Source organism: Simochromis diagramma, unplaced genomic scaffold (genome assembly GCF_900408965.1).
Source record: "Simochromis diagramma unplaced genomic scaffold, fSimDia1.1 OVJJ01000673.1, whole genome shotgun sequence".
Classification (NCBI taxonomy): domain Eukaryota; kingdom Metazoa; phylum Chordata; class Actinopteri; order Cichliformes; family Cichlidae; genus Simochromis; species Simochromis diagramma.
In genome coordinates this window covers 768-21,066 of record NW_024387465.1, presented here as the reverse complement: position 1 = coordinate 21,066, position 20,299 = coordinate 768, and the positions used below count along the sequence as shown (strand labels likewise).

The following is a 20,299-nucleotide window of genomic DNA, read 5'->3' as shown; positions in this document are numbered from 1 at the left end:
AGCATTTGCGGGGTTTCCTCAGTAATATGTGATTAACAGCTTCATCCAAGTATTGTGTGGGAAAAATGCAAATATGACAAACTGTAAATGAAACTCTTGTGAGTGACATACGTTTGCTCACAGAAAGACGTGCTGCTCTTGTTATTCACATCCTTCAGGTTGACTTGAGCTAACACTTTTTAAATGTTAGCCTAAAAGCTGCCTCAGGCTGCAAGTACAAACCGACCTGTTCCAAACAAAACGACATTGAGTCTCAGGCTGCGATCCAGGCTTTTGAGAATCTGCAGGGCGATTATGCGGGCCGAGCGGAGAGACTCTCCCTTCATGGACTCGGATGTGTCCAACAGCAGGATGACTTCATCTGCATCTGAACTGGAGCTGACCTCAAAGTCTGGATAGAAAACCAACATGCAGGCCTAAAGGGACGTAAAGGAGATGGCTGAACAAAAAAGCAGCATTTTTAGAGTGACAGGAGGAGAAGACAAAGAGAGCGACAGACAAACCTGGCTGTCCTTGTCAGGGTGTTTCTCCACCCACATCCTGGGCAGGTGGACGTCAGACAGCATGATGGACAGCTGGAATCCATCTGGACCCATGATCTGTCCTGGCAGCACGCTCACCACTGCCTTACAGTCGGTTTTCTACATGACCACAAACATTAAAGAGCAAAAAATGATTGGTTTGCATGCAATAAATCCATATTTGTAAACAGCAGTTTGGTTTAAACTTTGAGGTAAAACAGCAAAACAATTAGTGGTATGGTCCACCCAGCCTTCCTTTGACTGGACACAGACAACAGGTCAAATAGAAATGATTTCCAACTAAAATAGAGTTACATTAAACAAATATTAACAATCGAAATCTTTAAATAGAATGAATGACGGTGTTTTGGAAAGCTGTAAATAAAGAACAAACGGCATCAAGTATAATAATGATTGTAATTATTATTGTTATTAATAGTAGCAGAATTAATTTTAACGACTTCTGATTCAATTCCAAATGCAGCCAGGTTGTCATTTGTTCACATGCTCGATCAGAGGGACTTAAATCCCAAAAGATTTGGATCGTACGTAACTAATAATAATCTGCATGAACAGTTGCAGTCTGGTTTTCGCCGTCCCACAGCACTGAAACTGCGCTGATAAAAGTAACCAATGATCTTCTCGTGGCAGCTGACTATGGTTTACTCTCCATTCTTATTCTTCTCGATCTGACTGCTGCTTTTGATACTATTTCTCACTCAATTCTCCTCAGTAGGCTCGCCTCCATCGGTCTCTCCCATATCCCACTAGCCAGGTTTAGATCACCCAGTTTATTCGACTTAAATCCTTCACTTCTCAGCCCTTTCCTCTGGTTGCAGGCGTGCAGGGATCTGTCCTGGGGCCTCTTCTTTTCATTATCTACCGTCTTCCACTTGGACACATTTTTTGTAAATAAAATATTCAGTTTCACTGCTTAAATGTAAAATAAAAAGCCAAATGACCTTCATCTTGATTTGGTGAGTGATACATTGCAGGCTGGAGATCTCATAGGGCATTTCAGCTGACAGGTCCAAGGTGAACTCTCTGAGAGAAAAGGAACAGTGATTGAACAACCCCAAACCAAAAACATGACGATACACGAAATAATGAAGCTGTAAATACTGCAAAGCTGTTGTTCAGTTCTTAACAGTTTGGAGGTGGATATGAGCAGACGAGGTTCACGCTGACTGGTTAACAGAAATGCTTCATTTCGCTCACCTCACACTCGCAGCTTCATCAGTTACACACACCTTCTCCACACTGACCTGTGGAGTGACGTTTAAAGTCATATTTGTCATCAAAGCAAAGTCTGATTCAATCATGAGCTGGACAGGATCTCTGTTACCTGTGTGGTCTGGTTGAGGGCTGCACTCTCCTGCCACGGAGCCACGCTGCCGGGCAGGGAGAAGAGAATTGTGCCGTCCCGGATGATCAGCTCGGAGACAAAGGTCACTTTGATGAGGACAGTTGCACCAGGGGGCAGGTTACCCACACTGATGGTGAACACATCCTGCAGTGAGGATACAGACCATGTCACAACCAGTGGCGGCTAAAAGGGCCTACATAACACCAGGAGACGCTAAACAGCTCTGGACCCGCATGATGACCGTGTGTGTGTGTGTGTGTGTGTGTGTGTGTGTGTGTGTGTGTGTGTGTGTGTGTGTGTGTGTGTGTGTGTGTGTGTGCGTGCGTGCGCTTAGACGTACAGGTGCATCCTGGTCCATGAGATAAGCTCCATGTCCTTTCTCAATAGCCTGTTTGTACTCCTTGCGAGCTTTTTCTTTCTCCTTCACCTGAGAAACAAACATCCATTGGTTTGCTCACGTTGTGTTGAACAGCACAGGCTTTATATACACGATAGACGTAGACCCTCAAACTGAGCAGCTTTACTATTCATCGTTCATCTTTTGAATCCAAATGTCACGAGCACAGGGCTATGACTGAAATGAGAGAACCCACGTGCTTATTGGTCAACAAATTGTGACTCACAAATCATTAGCCAATGAGCTCATGAGAACTTCAATGTCCAAAATAAACCTAAATGTTGCATTTGATAGATCAAACTAGCAAAAGAGCGAGTGAGCTGAAGGGTGATGTAGTCACAGCCTGAAGTCTTTTACAAACCCGGCTGCTTCAAGGCTCGTTGATGTTGGCAGAACTTTGTGGAAAACACTAAAGAATGCTTTTCTACTCCCTCCAGCGTCAGAGTACTGGGCTTTATCAACAGACTGCTGGGCTTTGACAACAACAACAGGAATAATAAAAGATCCTGTTATGCTTTGGTCAGATTTTCACAGACAGACAGACAGACAGAGTGAGTTTGACAAACTTTCAGACGGTGAACTAGTATTTGAATAACGCTCCGTTACCTGTCCCACGACATGCTTCCCGTTGATGAAAGCTTCAAACCCACACACTGCAGCTGAATCATCTAGAGGGAAAACATACTTTGCCTCAATGGGCACTGAGCTCAGATTTGTGTATTTCTGGAAGATGATGACCTAACAAGGAGACAGACGATCACATCAAATGTCAAATCGTATGTCAGCAAGCTAACAATGAAAAACACTGAAAAGACTCGATGTGCCACCGTTACCTGCGAAAGCAGATCCATCAGTTTACACTTCACATGAACGGCCTGCAGAGGGAGCTGCTGACCAGTGCTGTCCAACAGTCCGGCGGTCACCTCTTCCAAGGGGTTTTTACTGCTTTCAAACATATCATCGCCTAAACTGAGCTCTACACACAGAAACAAGAGACAAAACAGTGCAGAATGACGTGGTTAGCTTCATTTCTATCTTTCAGCTTCATAATTATAATTCGCACATAGCAGACCGTGCTGACAAAGGATTTCCACTAATCTCATAGCTGTTCAGAGACTGTCAGTCCCATCCTGACCAATAAACACAGTCCTCTCACATAGACGAAGCCACCGGAGCAGGATCTTGACACTTCTTTAGACTCAGCCTGCATGGCAACAAACCTGTAGCTGAGGGCCACAACCAACATCCTGGACGTACAAACAAACACTTTGAAGAGCTTGACAAAAAACTGTTGTTGTGTAGTTTCACCAACTCTACATGCAAAGGTTTTGTGTCTTTCTACGATAAACTAAAACGTGCTTTGAGTAAAGATGTCCATCTGTAAATTATAAGCTGCATCTAATGAATGACATCACTGTTTACCTTTAAAGACAGCTGTGCAGCAGTGCTTGCTCCACTACATGTTATATCTGGTGGTGTTACTGGTTAACCCCACTTGGATCAGTCTGGGCTTAATGTGAGTAGATGCAAGTATGGAGTGTCATAATCCTGGGTGGCTTCCTTTTGGAGTTTTCAGACCTATGAACTTGATCTTGAGGTCAAGGGTCACTGATGATTTTTAGCACTTGAGGTTCAAATTTCATTCTCAGCTTACTGGAATTATAAACTTAGTGACGATGCTACCACATGAGCCTTTTACTGCTGAGGGGTAAAAACGTATGAAAGCTCAACTTCAACCACTAAGCTGAGCGCACTGTACTCTCACGTTCATTGCCATAAATAAGAGCCGATCAAAGGCGCAGGTGTCCAGTGCTCACCTTCAGCAGAACAAGGAAGACAGAGCTCAGGTGACATGTCCACGGCAGGAGTGAAGGCCTTTAGCTGGTCTCCTTGGATGCTGAACTGAACCACATACTTGAGTTTCACCTGATCAGGACTGTATACCACATACTCATCATCCTGGAAGACACAAGAGTGGATGTATGTTTGTGTGCGTTAGTGAAGTGAACCTAGTGTGACAACAGTTAAATATTCAGCAAAGAACAATAATTCAGCTTATGGGCAGTAAGTGTTTTCTTCTGTCTGTTTATCTGTCCATGTGCATGTAAACGCTCACACAGTCCTACTGTACCTCAAACTCAGAGGGAGTGTTTGGAGCGCGGCGGACTCCGCGCACGCTGTCGTATCCGTCGGGAGCCTGCTTCAGCAGGACGTCCGTCCTGTAGACCTGCCTGCAACGTCCCAACGCAACGTCACACACCAACAACAACCGGGAGCCATCCGTCACGCCGGGCTTGGAGTATTTCAGACTGGTGCTGTGGATGGAAAACGTGACTGTGTTGCTGCCATCTTGGTTCAGAGATATCAAAACTCCAATAATAACAAGTGAAATCATTTAGCTTTTATTACTGCAGGTCAGTGTTTGCTTTACATTCAGAGGAAACTCTACAACCAGAGGACTGAAAACACTCCACAGCGTATGAACCTCACAGTCCTTCGTAGGGAACCAAGGAGAAGATGCTGAGGCGTGCAGATTACAAAAGATCACGTTAAAATAAGTGGCAACAAGTCTCATGATCTTATTCAAATTGGAACGTTTTGGTTCAAAGCGTTGCCGATGCGCACGGAGTCAGGGGAGAGGTGCAACACGGAGTTCAGCCAGTGGTGTTGGGAATCAAAATCAATGGAATCATCAGATTTGTGTCCAGATTGTAACACAAAACGGGAACACGTCTCTCGTCCTTGAACTAGTTCTTCATACTTGCCTTATGTCGTATTCCCACCAACGTTTGCACACTTTTCACTCAATGGCAAAATGTCAATGAATGAGGGGCGGCTCAAGACTTTTGCACAGCAGCGTGTGTCTCAGACACACAAAGAAACTGGTCAAATCGAGATTTTCGACTAACCTCAGGGAATCACTAAAGTAGATCCCACCGCCCAGTTTGCCGACGTCGGTTCTTTCTATGCCGTGGTGCTCGACTCCCACACGGGGCAGCAGCAGGCCACTGAAGAGGAGGACACAAACACAGCTGCTGTTTCACTACAGACATTAAAGACACACAATTATAAATCCAATCGCTATATAAATCCAATCCATTATTATTATTATTATTAATTCATATGAAATTAAAGATATCGTTATGTTAATAAAGGAGGTCTGCTCAAATCGAGCTAAATGATTGGACGGCGTTTCCTAATACAGATGGACACAAGACGTACAGCCAGAGCCAAGGCCAAGTCAGTCAGCTGATCTTAACCCAGCTGAGCGTTTCATTGGCTGAAGACTTTGGCTCACAAACAAACAGCGATTGAAAGCTGCTGCAGTAAAGGCACAGCATGACAAAGGAGGAGGCTCCGTATCCGGTGATGTCCATGAATTCAACACTTCAGGCTGTCAGTGCCAGAAAAGGCTTTTCAACAATTACTTTCACTTGTTTCGTTTGTCCAATGACGTCTGAGCCCCTGAAATGATGAGATTGTGTTCCTCACATCTTTTTGTTCCACCCTCTGAATGAAAGCTGAAAGTCTGAACTTCATTACAAATTCATTGTGATAAAAAACCGAACCCGTCTCTGTCCAAATATTTATGGACATAATGTTTATTTAAAGTGAAAGAATAAGAGAGAGGACAGTGAAAAGACGACATGTTTCAAAGTGATGTGATAAACACATCGTGCACATCTGTATACATGATAAATGTGAAACCACTAACAACATTTTCAGGTGACTGTTGTTGTGATTTGGGGCTGTAGAAATAAAGCACTAAACATCCAGAGACACTGTGTCTGGCTGAAATCCACCTGGCCAGTCAGTGTCCTTAACCCTTTAAGACCTACCATACAACCAAGTCCGCCAGAGCTTATATTATATTTTTACATGCTGTGGAGCCATTTTTGGGAGCATTGTCAATACAACCATTATAGCCCAAATTTTAATAACATGTCTGCATTAAGTGCATAGTAATTACATAAATTGCAAAAAAGTGCAATAAACTACAAAAAAATTGAAAATCGTTTTTGTTTTTTTAACATATATTTCTAGTTAGAGAAATTTAAGAGGCTTATCCCTCAAAACTGTAAATACAAAAAAGTTGCACAAACTAGTTTCCAACCACAGGAAATTTATTTTGAGTGTCTTCATAGTTTTATTTTTGAAATATCCCAATTTCTATACACTGCAGGAAAAACGAAAATAAATATTATAATGCAAATTTGCAAAAAAAAGCAGCATGTGCATCAAAATAAACTTTTTCCAGCAGTGCAATATGAGTCCTCAGCATCCCAGAAATGACACAGAAAGTCATAAAGTCAAACATAACTTTTAAAAACACCAGTATAGGCTCATAAGGCCCTGATGGTAAAACAAACTACATTTCCGCGAAAAATGGCGTCACTTCCGGTTTCGGGCAGGACATGCGGTCATGTGATAGTTCACGCTGATGGACGTAGGAAGTGTTACAAACAGCTGATCGGATCGGCAAAGCGAGTTTCTGGAATATTATGTTTTTGTTGCTGCAAGTGCTTTTTATGCAGTTTTTGCAAAGCTATATGTGGAAGGAAACTGTGACCGAGGACAAGCTGATGGCATAAGATGTAAGTACAACTCCTCCGGTTTCATATGCAAAAAAAATTATTGCGCTAGCTCACGTGGTTGCAGAGCTACCGGGATTTAAAAATAGTTACGCAAAACAGAGCGTACCCACTCCAACCGGCTCTAAAGGGTTAAAGACAAATCACAGTTTCCTCTAACTGGTTAAAAAGCGAGACATGTCTCACAACAGACAACAAACCTTTGGTGTGACCCAAAGTGTCACAGTCCTGGGTCATGTGTTTTGATTTTGGTATAATTATTGAGCTTTGATTTCATCGTGGTTTATCATTACCAGTCTTTTGGTTTATGGTTCTGTATTTCGAGCTCTAGTAGTTCTTTGTTCTGTAATTTTAGTCCTTAAGTTTTGTTTTTGTGTTTCCTGTTTTATTTTGATAGTCCCTGTCCTGTGTGCAGCGTGTTGGTTTTGTTTCTGTTGTCTCGTTAGGTCTGATTTGTCCCAGCTGTGTTTCCCTCTGCCATTCCCCGATTGCTCCGGTGTTTATTCGAGCCCTGTGTTTTTGTTGCTCTGTGTCGTGTTGTATCCTCATGTGAGTTCTGTCTGCCTGTTTATCTTCCCCAGTCTAGTTAGTTTTCTCTTCGTTTCCTGTCCAGCAAATAAAGTTGAGTTTTGGCACCTTGAGTCCTGCACTCGGGTCCTGCTGCACACACACCATGACAGCAAGCTGTTGTTGCTCTTCTTAGAATCCAAGCACACGGGATTCTGTCCCATTAAGTTTCCATTCATTATTCCCACACAGCATCACAGATCTGAACTCGCAGCAGAACACAGGCAGAGATGTCCTGGTAGCTTATCAGTTAGATTCAGTGTTGGGTAAGTTACTTTAAATTAGTAACTTAGTTACATTACTAGTTACTTCTATCAAAAGTAACTCAGTTACTTCAAGTTACTCATTACTTTCAGAGTAACTAGTTACTAGGGAAAGTAACTTTGGTTTAACTCAGAATTCTCTTGTTAATGTTTTGCTTCCGTAACTGGATACCCAGCAAGATTGCCAGTCTTCTAGCTTGCTTACTTGCCACAAGTGCACTGTCCCACCTACCAATAGAAAGGAAAAAATAATGTGCACATTTCCACGAGAGAAATCCCACACCTGATTCTATCCTAGCCATTCTATCCTCGCTTTTTACATCCAACACAAAAACTGCAGTCGTGGTGCTTTCGATTGTACTCAGAACTCGGAAATTCTGCCTTCTGAATAGGAAGATGTAGGTAACACCAGACTGCAGATGAGCTGCTTACAGGGCTGGACTGGGACAAGAAAATCGTCCCGGGCATTTTGACTAGAGACCGGCCCACCATTATAGGAAAAATCATAAAGCCTTTGAATGAAAATAAACACTGTTGTGACAGTGATGTACACTGTTCTGATGGTATATATGTATCAATCTATCAATCGTTTGTTGTAAGACTCAGATAATTATTTTTTTAAAAGCGAGACATTTTAAATGAGAATAAGAAAGTATTTCCTTGTGCCCCCCTTTCCCTTTTAATGCCCTACATGGACCCCTGGCAACACTTTGCTAGATCCGCCCCTGCACAGTTACCAGCTGTCAGCTAAGTAAAAAAAGGATCCTGGTGTTATTTGTCTCTCAGAAACAGTTCATAACTTCCCTTCAACTCATTCATGTCACCTTAAAGGTAAACCTGTTTCTCCATCACCTGTTCAGCTCTGATGATCCAGTAAGGACATCTCCTGGTTTCATCTTCATGTTTCCCTCTCACCAGATAACCAAACCGATATCATGACCAGCAGGCTTACAGCTGTGGCTCCAGCAAACATCAGCTGATACTAGAAATTAATATTAAATAAATTCTAACAACAGCTGATCAAGCTTAAACGTGCTGCTGCTGTTTACGCGACATCCGCTGGTTTCCTCTTTCTGGCGCAAAGTGGGCGATAAACAAACAAGAGAGAAAAGCCGATCAGCTGATCATTGATCAGTTTCATGATTGAAGTAGAAACAGGAGAGAGAGGGTGAGAGGATGAGAGAAGAAGAGGCAGCTGTGCAGCAAAGACACAGAGTAACTCCAGCTTTGTGTCTTTTTCATTGTAGCTGAAGTCCGGGACAAACTGTGTTTCTTTTCACCTCAATAAGAAACCTGTAATATTTTCTCTGAATATGAGACGATTCCGTTTTTTACGGGACGGTTGGAAACTCTAATAATTAACCTTATGAACAAAATCAAGTTCAACATCAGTAACATAGCACCCACCCAGCTGTATAGAAACTCCGTCATGCTAGCTAGCACGCAGTACGAAAAAGTTAGCATAACGAAAATAAACTCCACCTAAACTTGGTTTATATCTGACCCAGATGGACTGCAGGTTACAACTTCTTACCTGAAGTTCAGTTCACTTGACACTCTCGGACCAGCGGCCGCTTCGGGTCTCTCCTCTTGCCTCCCTTTTCCTTCATCCACCTGCTGGCCTCCACCACTTGCTAATGTTATTGAATCTGTGGAAGCTCCACGATAGCCACCACACGAAGTAACGAATAACGAGCCTATCTAAATCCCAGTAACGAGTAACGCGTTCCCGGTTTTGGCATAATAACTAGTTACTGTGCTCGTTACCACAATAATAACGTAGTTACTGTAACGCATTACTTAATAACGCGTTAGTCCCAACACTGGTTAGATTACATGTAAATACCAAGCACAGAGTATTTATTGAAATACAATAAATACAGAAAACCTTTGTTTTTTCCTTCTGTCTTTGATCTGATTGGTCGACACATTAAACCAAACGTGTTCATGCAAATGGACTAAGACGTCCACACGGTTGTGTTTTATCCCCAAAAGTTGAATAAAATTAAATACTGACGGCCACAAGTCGCCCCCTCCCCAAAGACGCATCTATGGCATATATGTTCCTCATTAACTCTCAGTTGACCTCTGACCTTCAGGTCAAGGTCACTACTACATGCAGCTATGGTATCAATTAAAGTTATCATGAAGTTTCCAGACAACTTTGACCTCGAGGTCAACGTCACTGAGATCCAGACTCATCGAGATATTTGGTAGCTGCAGCTAAAGTGTTTCAATTCCCCACAGCGCCGCGTTCTTGACTTGTTGTCCACGCCACCCGCCTGCCTGCCCACGGCGGGTGACTACAACACCCTGACGACATTCAGACAACCACAGCTCGATGCGACGAGCTAAGTCTCTGAATGGACTGCTTTACAGAAGAGTTTTGTCGATGTGGGTTCAGCTTGAAGTCCATTTTCTTACAGTGAATCAGGTATGAGACAAACGACAGGATCAGTTGTTCTCACCGAGACAGGATTCCCACAAAGTTGTTGGGACTGGAGGAATGGAGGAGTGGCTTAACATTCCCCAGCTCGCTCTTAAAGGTCTGAAGCTCCACCCCTCGGCCGACACGCACAATCTGCTGGATCTGCACCCTGCTGCGAAACACAGATTAAAGCGAGGGAACATCTGTGAAAGAGATCTTTGTGTCATTGCATACAGAAGACATGCGCCAGAAAACTGAAGACAGATCATTGTGAGCACCTTGGCTCGTTTACCTCTGCAACGACCGGCTTCTTACAGCAGGGATAATAATACATTTTATTTAAAAGCGCCTTTCAAAACACCCAAGGACGCTGAACAGCAAATAAAACAGGCATAAAAACATGAAATATACACAATAATAAGAGCAGCAGACAGAAAGTATAAGTTCGTGGATGAGTTATATGGAGTAGGCAATTTTCAACAGGTGGGTTTTGAGGTTGGACTTAAAAAGAGGGAATAAAGTGATGTTTCTGAGGTCAGGGGAACTCCAAAGTGAAGGGGCAGAGCGCCTACAAGCACTGCCCCCCCCCCCACAGAAACAAGGCGAGAGGAAGGAACAGAAAGAGAAAGGGAAGAGGAGGACCTGAGGCACCGGGATGGGATGGCGATCTGAACCAAGTCGGAAAGGTGTGGAACAGGAAGTCACCCCCATGTTACATCAGAGGCCAGTAAAGCCCACTTTGATCTGATCTGGGTGGGACCAGTGAAACTCTTACACATTTAATCAGTTGTATGTAAAAGACAGAGAAGCTGAATTTCAACAGCATGTCTGGGTTTTTGTACATGATAAGGAAATGCTGCTGTGATGAAAGAGCTGCTCTCAGAAGTAAATGTGTAAAATGACAGAAACCTATAATATGTAGTACGAATGGCCACGAGGGAGATCTTTCTCAGGAGGAAAAGCTGTCTCTTCACATTTTCCAAAGCCATCCAAAATGCTGGATTGGAGTCTTTGGCCCCCAGTTTGACACCCCTGTGTTAGGACAACATCTATATTAAAGTGGCAGGGGTATGGTCTGTGGCCTGCTGCAGTGGAGGAGCCGTACAGAGGTGTGGCACAGAGGGCAGGTGTGAGTGCTCAACGTAATCATCTTCTTCTTCTCTGCGTATATAAACTCTCTCGTTTGGCTCTCAGCGAAGGTGGTCGCACTTTTTCTCCTCTCCCTTATCTTCCCTGCTTTGCTTCTTATGTCCTTGTCTTGTGCTTTTTTCACTTCCCTGGAACAGTCTCTCACAGTCTGTGTCTAAAAACCTAAAGAGAATTATGGATTTGATCAACTGGTCTCTGAATGCTATTGACACCCTTTTCTCAACGAGAAGTCTGGGCTCGGGAGAGCCCGAGTGCCCTGGAGGGACTTTCCCTGCCGGATACACGATGGACGGGTGGCAGAAATGGAGGATTGTGTGCTTGGCGGGACTGTCGATCGAGGACGCTGAAGATATCTATCTATTTGGAACCATGATAACAGGGTTCTTGCTGATCGGAGCTGGCTTGGCCCTGGCTTATCGAAGAATTAAGAGAGCGGAACAGGCTGTTCAAACCCCCACAAGGCTACCCGCTGGGATTGGAACGACAGGTGCGACTTCTCAGAAAGGGCTCATTGAGAGCAGCATGGTTAAGAGCTTGGAGGCGCTTACGACTGCAGTGAAGGCTCAGAATAACACCTCTGAGCGTATATTGGAGTACATCAGGGAAGAATCCACTCAGAACAACACCTCTGGGCGGAAGCTGGATTACATCGTGGATCAGTTGGCTGCGGTCGTGAGGTCTCAGAATCTGCTCTGTGAGCAAAAGACTGAAAAGACCACGGAACTGAAGGTTAATAACATCACGGAGAAACTCGCAGCTATCCAACGGGAGATTGAGACCAGTGTCGGTGTTGGAGTGTTAAAAACAGCTTGAAATTCTCATGAGTTGTTTGTAAAAGAAAAATCACCATCATAATGCGGCTACCCCTTCAGCGCCAGCTGCGGGCTCAAGGCCGGAGCTGAACAACACCACCCTGATAACAACTGTGTTCAGACTGTTCTTCCCATTCCATGCAAGGCCACCTGGGTTGGCTGGAAGACTGTTTACTTAGCCTGGCAGGGCGAAGGACACTGTCTCAGCTGAACTATGGACACGCACACACACACATACACTTACACTGATAAGCACACACTCATCCCCCTCCCTTTCCAAACGCCTTGGATGCTTGTTTCCTGCGAGGGAACACGGCGGGTCTGTGTGCCACGCTGGAATGGTAGCGCTGTGCAGGGCGGCTGCTGTGTTCGCTTCGGATTACTCCTCACCCCCCACCCAATCCTGTGGCTTGTCATGTCTTTCACAATGTTGTGCTGTGGACATTTATGTGCTCTCTGTGCAGAGGAGTTTCTTTGTTTCCTGTTCTCGTGCTGTCCTGCCATGGAAGCACAGCATGAGTAGAGGTCTCTTTTTTTCCTCTTGTACTTTCCCATTGTAGTGTATATTTCAGTGTTTTTCTGTAACGCTACCGATCTCCGACTTGTCTCCCCATGTGATGTCTGTGTTGTGTGTGTAAGGTCGGGGGGGGGGGGGGGGGGGGGGGGGGTGTCCCATTTCACTGCAGGGCAACCTGCATGTGGCGAATAAAGCTTTGATTGATTGGTATATATAGTGACGGCGGAGATGGAGGAGGGTGTGTGGAATGGAGCAGCTATTCCTGAGTGACCACAAACGTCAAAACAACATGAAATCCTGTGTGTGTTGGGGTCCTTATCACAATATGTCACCATGAATTTGAATGTGTCGCTGTTACTTAATTGGAAAGTAGACATGAAACTACCTGTCCTGCAGGAGATCGGTCACAGCCTGAAACTCGGAGCTACTGGGGGGAACCGTCTCAACGCTGCACCTCAGAGCTCGATACTTCCCCACAGTGGAAGGGGCGGGGCTCCTCAGAGTCATCTCACTTGCATTCAGAACATCTCGGATTAACTGGAGGAAATCAAATCGTTGTTTTGTGTTAGTCTAAAGATACAAAGAGAACACAGAGGCTGAGCTGATATCATGGACTTGTGCACTGGAGTGGGGGAATTTGTGATGTTGTCCAATCGTCATCCTCCTCTGGCCCTTCAAACAGACTTTTAACCTTTGAAGTCGTCGTGTATTTTTTTTCTTTAATGTTTTCTATAAATGTGTGATGATATCTGAGACACAGGACAGAGCCAGGAAGCACTCAGCTTACACCAGTGCTGCGGCGCTAGCTTGGTTAGCATTTTACTGTGTTAATATGTTTTAGTAGCAAAACCTGAAAAGCTGAAAAGTTCTTAAGAGGAACAGTGAACCGGAATAGCTGAAGCCCAAACATCTCTGGATAAATGAGGAAATGCATGCTGGGATTGTTTTGGTCGTCTGTAGTGTATGTCGCAGTGCACAGGACGGTCAGGTTGACTCTAATGTTTATCCACCTGTTTGACATTTTCTAAACCAAATTTTTATATTTCAGCGTTTTTGTGAAAAAGCGCCATCTCCTGGTGGAGTTAAAGGGTCATAGTTCATAGTGCAACGTTCCTCCTTCAGAAACACTCCCAGCAGCTGGGAGAGGCCTTATGTGTACTTTACATCACGTGCATGCCTCACATTGACCTTTAAGATTTTATGGAACTGTTTCTTACATGGTGCCACAGCGGTGGAACCAGTCGGTGCTCTTGGTGTTTTTGCAAGTTGTATTGTGATAGTTTTGTTGGCTTTTCTGTCCTGGCTCAGTCACACTGCATCTCTGACAGAAATCATTCTGCAGGATATTTTTCTCAGTACGTGTGACGTCAGTGGGCGTGTCTCAGAGCCGTGTGCGTGGTACCTGACAGAGGTCCAGTTTCTGAGAGATGAGCTTGGTGCTGGGAAATATGGAGGGTTGTCTGTGTGGCAGCAGAGTGTAGACGTCCTCCAGGAGACTCATCAGCTCAGTGTGGTTTCCCTCTGTCAGCTTCTTCTGAGCCTGAAGCAACAAGCCCTCTGCCCTGCTCACCTGCACACACACACACACACACACACACACACACACACACGGTCCTATCAGGTCAGGCTGATGGGAAAGCTGCAGTTTCTCTCAGTGGTCACCGTCAGCAGCTCCACGTTTTACAAATAGAGAAACTCTTACATCATTCAGGCTGAGCTTGTCCACTGAAACTCTGAGGATGTTGTCGAGGCAGCCCAGCGCCTCGGTCCACAGCAGCTCCACAAACACACCCACTTCCTGTGATAAGCTTCCTGTGTTGAGCTTCTCTTCCAGGAGCAGCTGTCAATCAAACAGAGCATGTATCATCCAACTGCTGAGCAGCACAGATGGAGGTCTCAGATGTCATACGTGCTACTAAGAAACAGGATTTCCCACGTTCTCTCGTCCAGAAACATGAATTCAGTCATTTTAGTTTAAAGCAGATTTGGACACGCTCGTGTTTTCCTTCTATATTACTTTTAGGAAACTTTAATCTGAGCACAAATATAAAATGTGACACGAACACATAAAGCAGAGCATCTGATGTGACGGTGACATTCTTAATAAATCTGTACTGAACTGTTATTATTCATGGTGTGAGACCCGATCCACCCACAGCTTTGTACTGTAAACTGCTGCAATACAGTTTAACAGAGAGAAAGATAGCTGTAGTAAAGGTTGATGATTTAGGCCACAGTGGTTGGTGGGAGTGTACTTTGTAATATTGTGTCCTCTTAATATGTCAAAAATTATAACCAGTGTTGATATTCAACAATATTCCTCATTGGAAAAACTGATGATTCATTAAACCTCAGAAAGAAAGTGGGAAACATTTTGTATTGAAGAGAATTTCTTTAAACTTTAATTCTTCAAATAAAAAACGAGTGAAGTAAATAAAGGTGAGTCTAAAAGCTGAGAGCAAAGATGTGATGAAATATTCATCAGTGAGTGTGTCAGACCTGCTGCAGGGGCGCAGAGCCCATCTCACGGGCAGAAGGAGGAAACCTGCTCTGCCTCCGGAGACCTGAAGCCTCCAGGCTGTCTCTCAGGGCCTGGAACACCTCCAGAGCTTCCTCTGAGGTGGACAAAAACACCAGCTTGTTCCTCACGGCCTTCTTCTGTGAAACACAAGTATGTGTGCAAAAAAAGACCACAAAATCAAAGGTCTATGCAAGCAGTGACATGTGATTGTGCTGACAGTGCACTGTGGAACACGTCTTCCTATTTCCGCGTCCTGTTTTGCAGACAGTCCCTGCTTACTTGTCTCAGACCCGGCTGCACAGAGAAGAACAGCAACACTGCCGTTAGTGCAGCTCGGAGGACGTCTCAAGGCTGCTGTCCATCTGAAGGACCCAGACTACGATAGTCGTCCTGACCCTCCTGCTGAGCTTATCAGTCTGTCAGCTGTTTGAGGTCACACTGAATAAAAAGTCTATTTTGTAAATATTTGGTGTTTGAAACATCTTTTATACTGTCTATGCACACTCTCCTTCAGGTATGAGCACTGACAGATGGGCTGCTATTGTACGGTGTGTGGGGTGAGCAGATTTTCCTGGAGAAACAGGAAGTCACCAGGAGTTGGTCGTAACCCTTCTAGGTTGGCACAGGACTCGTTTAAGCACTGCTGATGATTTCGAGCTCACCGAGCTCACCTGGGGCACACTGACAGAGTGTGCACATGACACAAAGTATTTCACCAGCACTGCGTGACACTGACGTTACATTTGTGACCGATTGGTTTTTTCTGTCAGGAGATTTCATCGCACTAATATTTGTTGGACCTGAAGACGAGCAGCTAAAGAAGCAACACTACGCTCTCTGCAGGGATCCAGCTCAGCTCTCATTTCAAAAGACAAATGTACATTTATAGAGTTTCACATCAGGACACAGAAAACATGAACCAGAGTGGAATCGAGTCAGTCTCACACATGTATACACACATATATACACATGTAAAAACACTTCTTACCTCACAGAGTATATCATCCTTCCAGTATCTGACCACACGGTACTGCCGCCCCTCCTCCCCTTTGAAGCTCTGCAGCTCCAGCACACACCAACTGTTGCTGTTTACCTACAGCGCATATGTTTAATACCAGTAAGAGTCATTACAGTAATTATTGCTGTGGGAATGTCATTAGTGGTAAGCTACAAAAATGTTCTTTTACCTTTTCAAAGATTGAATATTTTGCCACTTGAAAGTCACTTTGGTCTGATGGAAGATCCGAATCAGTGTCTCTATAAATTCTGTCAAGATGAACATTTCAAACATCAGCTGTCTTCTGAGGCGCCATGACTGGAGAAAGCTTATCAGAGCAGTTATCTGCACTATTAAACCAATCCAGTAACTACAGCACCTTAGAGAACAAACAGTTCAGGTTTTTAACCAGGCCAATGTTTCCAGATCTGAACCCAACGTGGGCTTACAGAGAAAGCTGAAACTGACCATCTGTCTGTGCTGCAGTTCAATGCAGTACCAGCAGATGGAGACACCTGATTTCAAGCCAACATGACAATAATCACAGTCACAATCTTTGTATTACTGTAGGCTCTACCTCACAATATAAAGACACCACTGTTGTTGTCATGTGGTGCTGTATAAACATGTAATTACATATTAGCAGCCCAGCTTTATCCTTTCTGGCACAGAAGGACAATGGGATGTACTTCGTGCCTTTACTAGTGATTCTTGACTTTAAATATATTGTCTCCTCCTGCTGGTAAAGCAACTTCTGCTTGTGTGTCCACTTCACACTCGGCAGAGGCAAAGTGTGAAACGCACACGGTGCACCTATTACATGCCTATTACACACCTATTACACGCCTATTACACGCGTAATCGCTCACATGAACCCAGTTTGTGTGTAAATCAGAGCAGAATGAACTTGGCTGTTAACCATGTACCACATCCAGGTTCTTGAACCAGAATCAGACACATATCTGATCCAAAATATTAGATCACTGCATCCCTGGTACTTTGTCCTGTACCGTGACAGGTCAGAGGTGTCTTCATAACTCAGGGCGTCGACATTAACAGACAGATGGTCCTAATGTAACTCACTAACAGACAGATGGCGTCTCTCACCTGAACCTGTCCAGCACATTCCCACTCCTCTCAGGACTCTCTGCCCTCTGAGTCCCACTGACACACTCCACAGGTTGGCCCGGACTTTTGACCCTGCAGTATGGACACACACACAGTTTAATAATTAACTCCATATCATATCACGTTGTGCATAGATCTTTGCACACACCGAGTATCAAACAGGTTCTTATCAATTTGCACAACAGTGCTGCATCAGCTTTAAACACAATGTGAATGTGTAACACTGCACACAGCTGCACACACCCATGTTCATCTGACCTAATAAAACTAGTTCAACCTGCTGGCTGAGTCTGCTGAACATTTTTAATGTGAATGTATTTCAATCAGGGTGGGGGGGACGATGTTACTGAACAGTAAAGGAAATATCAGTCATTGTGCTGCATGTGGGTAGAATTAGCAGCTTGTCTGTGTCTGTAACGCAAATTAATGGAAAAAAATACAGAAATAAATGAAACTGTAAAGATCTGCTTAGTGGTGCTTTCTATACAGACCTATCTGCTGAGGTGCGAGTGAAGCCAGTGGAGCCGCCTTGAAGGAAGAGCGATGAAGAGGACCTGATAAGGCAGAGGACGTGTCCAGCTTGTATTCATCTACCTGCAGGAGAACTCCTCTCTCCACACACCGGTACACGTAATCCACCCCGACCACAGGTGTGTGGTGTTTCTGAATGCTACGCAGCCTGTTGGAGCTTAGGTTGGATACATCGGTTGTCACTTACCAAAGAGCACTGTGGGAAATGTAGGAAGAAATGAGAGAGAAGTCTAAGATTTTTAAATGTATTTATTGGTTTTCGGTCTGAACATAAAGCTGCAGAATGCACACACTGCAGCTTTGTAGCTGAAAGCACAACACAATCCAAAAGGCGTTTTGCACTGCTGGCCTGTGTTGGTCAGTCAGTGTGCAAATATATACTTTTACAAAAATAATGAATTGCTGAAGCTTCCATCAGAAGAGAACCTAGCTCTATTAGGTCAGACTTCAGCATCTGCACCATCGTCACTAACACAGAGGGACGTCCTTCTGCAGAATGAGCGCTTTTGCTCACTTGTGCGCTTCTGTTGGTACCAGACAGTCCTGTGAGGCTGCAGGCTCCATGGAAGTGCAGCCGATTCATAACCAACTATTAACTACATGTTTCTATAGATGTGGGAGAATTCTAGTGTTGAATGACTTCGATCATTCGTGGTGCAGCTCTGGCATGGTTTCAAAATCTACGAATATGTTGTGAACATTATACTGAAATAGTCACGTGCTGCAGCTCGATATGGACGCAGCAGGTACCAAAGAAAAAGCTCTTTTTAAGTAAAGTTGTTTAGTAAAGTTTCATTTGAGCATTCAGCCGTGAGGAGTCCCCCCTCCCCCGCGCTGACAGCTCTCTGACCTGTTGTTGACCACAAACGAAAGGTTGCCTCCGTGATCTGTGACTGCTGATTTCACCGTCTTCTTCTCCTTGAACGACAAACCTCTGAGTTCGAACAGCACCGAGCAGTTGTCGAACACCGACATGTCTGGAGACGTGTGTCACACAGCTGCGCTGAGAAAAAACCCTGCTGGCGCTTCCACCAACTCCTGTTAAAATGCGGAAGTAACTCGCAGCAAAAAGTAACAATGTAACAGATCATTTAGAGAACAGCCACGCGGGACTCGTGCTCGTTAGTAAACAAATACGACGAATACAACAAAGCATCGACACGATCAGAAACAGCAAAGTAAAGGTACTGACGAAAACACCCGAAGAACGCACTCATCCAGTGACTAACTAAAAGGGAGCAGCAACATTTAATTCCTGTCTGGTTCGGTTTTCAAAATAAAGGTCGTGACGTAACAGAGGCGTTTCCGTCCTCGAACACGTCCACGACAAATCAGTGTCGAATCAGACTGAAATGTCACAGATATTCAGACATTGACACAGTGGTTCCCAAACTTTTTTTGCTGGGCCCCCCTTTGTTTTACAAGAAAAATGTTCGCCCCCCCCCCCCACACACACACACATCCTCCAACCACCACACATATTTTGCTCGTTTGCGGTTTATTTCACACCCTCAAACATTTAGTAAACAATTAAGCAAATACCCAGTATCTGCCAATAAATTACAGGTAGTAATAAAATAAAACTACTAACTCTTTTACGCTGCGTCCGCACCTACACGGGTGTTTTTTGAAAACGCAGCTGTTTTTAGTCTTTGGCTTGAAATGAAGTTGGTTTGGAAACATATTCAGCGATGCTTCATCTCCTGCTTTGCCTTTCTGTAGGCGCCCAGTGCTAGCAGTGTCCAAGCATTTTTGTTCCCCCCCTGGGCCCCACACTTTGGGAAGGTCTGCATTAACACATGTCACCAGATACGACAGAAACAACCTGTTTTCAACTTGATCATGTGGAGCCATCCGTGTGCTAATAATGAATGTGTCAAATATCCGTATTCTGCACTAATCTGTTGCACTGTGAACTGTGATAACCTGTTTTATGTCACATCTCTGTCCTTGCAGTTTTAAGCATGTACAGAGTTTCTGACTGTTGTCTGCAGTTGCTTTATTATACAATGAACTGGCTTATACTGAGCTTGCTTCCTCTCATATTGCTGTTTAAAAAAATGTAAACTGTTTTTTGTAAATTTTAACAGGAACAGGCAAGGCCCCATATAAACATGAAAACTCTTTTTGATGGCTTTCTACAATAGACATCAAATATTCTCCCACATCTGTAGCAGAAGTTCCCACGAATGTGGACCTTGTAGGCTGCTTTGCTTTCACTCTCTGTCCAGTTCAAACCAGCTCGATGGGGTTTCAGTCTGGAGGCTGTGCTGGACACTCCATGTTTTCAAGCTCACCATCTTGTTCTTGTTCCTGAGGTAGTTGTGGCACAGCTTGGACCTCTTTTTGGTGTCATTATCCTGCTGTAGGATGAAGCCCTGACAGACTAGGTGCATACCAGAGGGTGCTGCATGGCGCTGCAGAATGTGGCCATTTTGGCTCAGGGAGCCTCTCACTCTGTACAAGTCACTGAAAACAGCCCCAGACCATCACACTCCCTCCTCCACTTA

General features: G+C 44.3%; 1 protein-coding gene across 2 annotated transcripts in view; it reads right to left on the bottom strand.

Moving 5' to 3' along the window:
- LOC120723242 (protein mono-ADP-ribosyltransferase PARP4-like) overlaps window positions 1-17,386 on the bottom strand; it is a 43,621-nt gene extending 26,235 nt beyond the window's left edge. For both annotated transcript variants that reach the window (XM_040014582.1, XM_040014583.1), the window contains exons 1-19: window positions 17,238-17,386; window positions 16,321-16,399; window positions 16,122-16,226; window positions 15,112-15,270; window positions 14,315-14,452; window positions 14,015-14,182; window positions 12,998-13,149; window positions 10,175-10,306; window positions 5,194-5,292; window positions 4,416-4,599; window positions 4,102-4,243; window positions 3,118-3,260; window positions 2,891-3,022; window positions 2,228-2,314; window positions 1,867-2,031; window positions 1,740-1,786; window positions 1,484-1,565; window positions 504-641; window positions 227-416 (exon numbers count right to left, since the gene is read on the bottom strand). In XM_040014582.1, coding sequence (XP_039870516.1) covers window positions 227-416; window positions 504-641; window positions 1,484-1,565; window positions 1,740-1,786; window positions 1,867-2,031; window positions 2,228-2,314; window positions 2,891-3,022; window positions 3,118-3,260; window positions 4,102-4,243; window positions 4,416-4,599; window positions 5,194-5,292; window positions 10,175-10,306; window positions 12,998-13,149; window positions 14,015-14,182; window positions 14,315-14,452; window positions 15,112-15,270; window positions 16,122-16,226; window positions 16,321-16,399; window positions 17,238-17,371 — 2,476 coding nt within the window. In that variant the 5' untranslated portion in view covers window positions 17,372-17,386. The remainder of the gene's footprint in view (window positions 1-226; window positions 417-503; window positions 642-1,483; window positions 1,566-1,739; window positions 1,787-1,866; window positions 2,032-2,227; window positions 2,315-2,890; window positions 3,023-3,117; window positions 3,261-4,101; window positions 4,244-4,415; window positions 4,600-5,193; window positions 5,293-10,174; window positions 10,307-12,997; window positions 13,150-14,014; window positions 14,183-14,314; window positions 14,453-15,111; window positions 15,271-16,121; window positions 16,227-16,320; window positions 16,400-17,237) is intronic.
- Window positions 17,387-20,299: the final 2,913 nt, after the last annotated feature.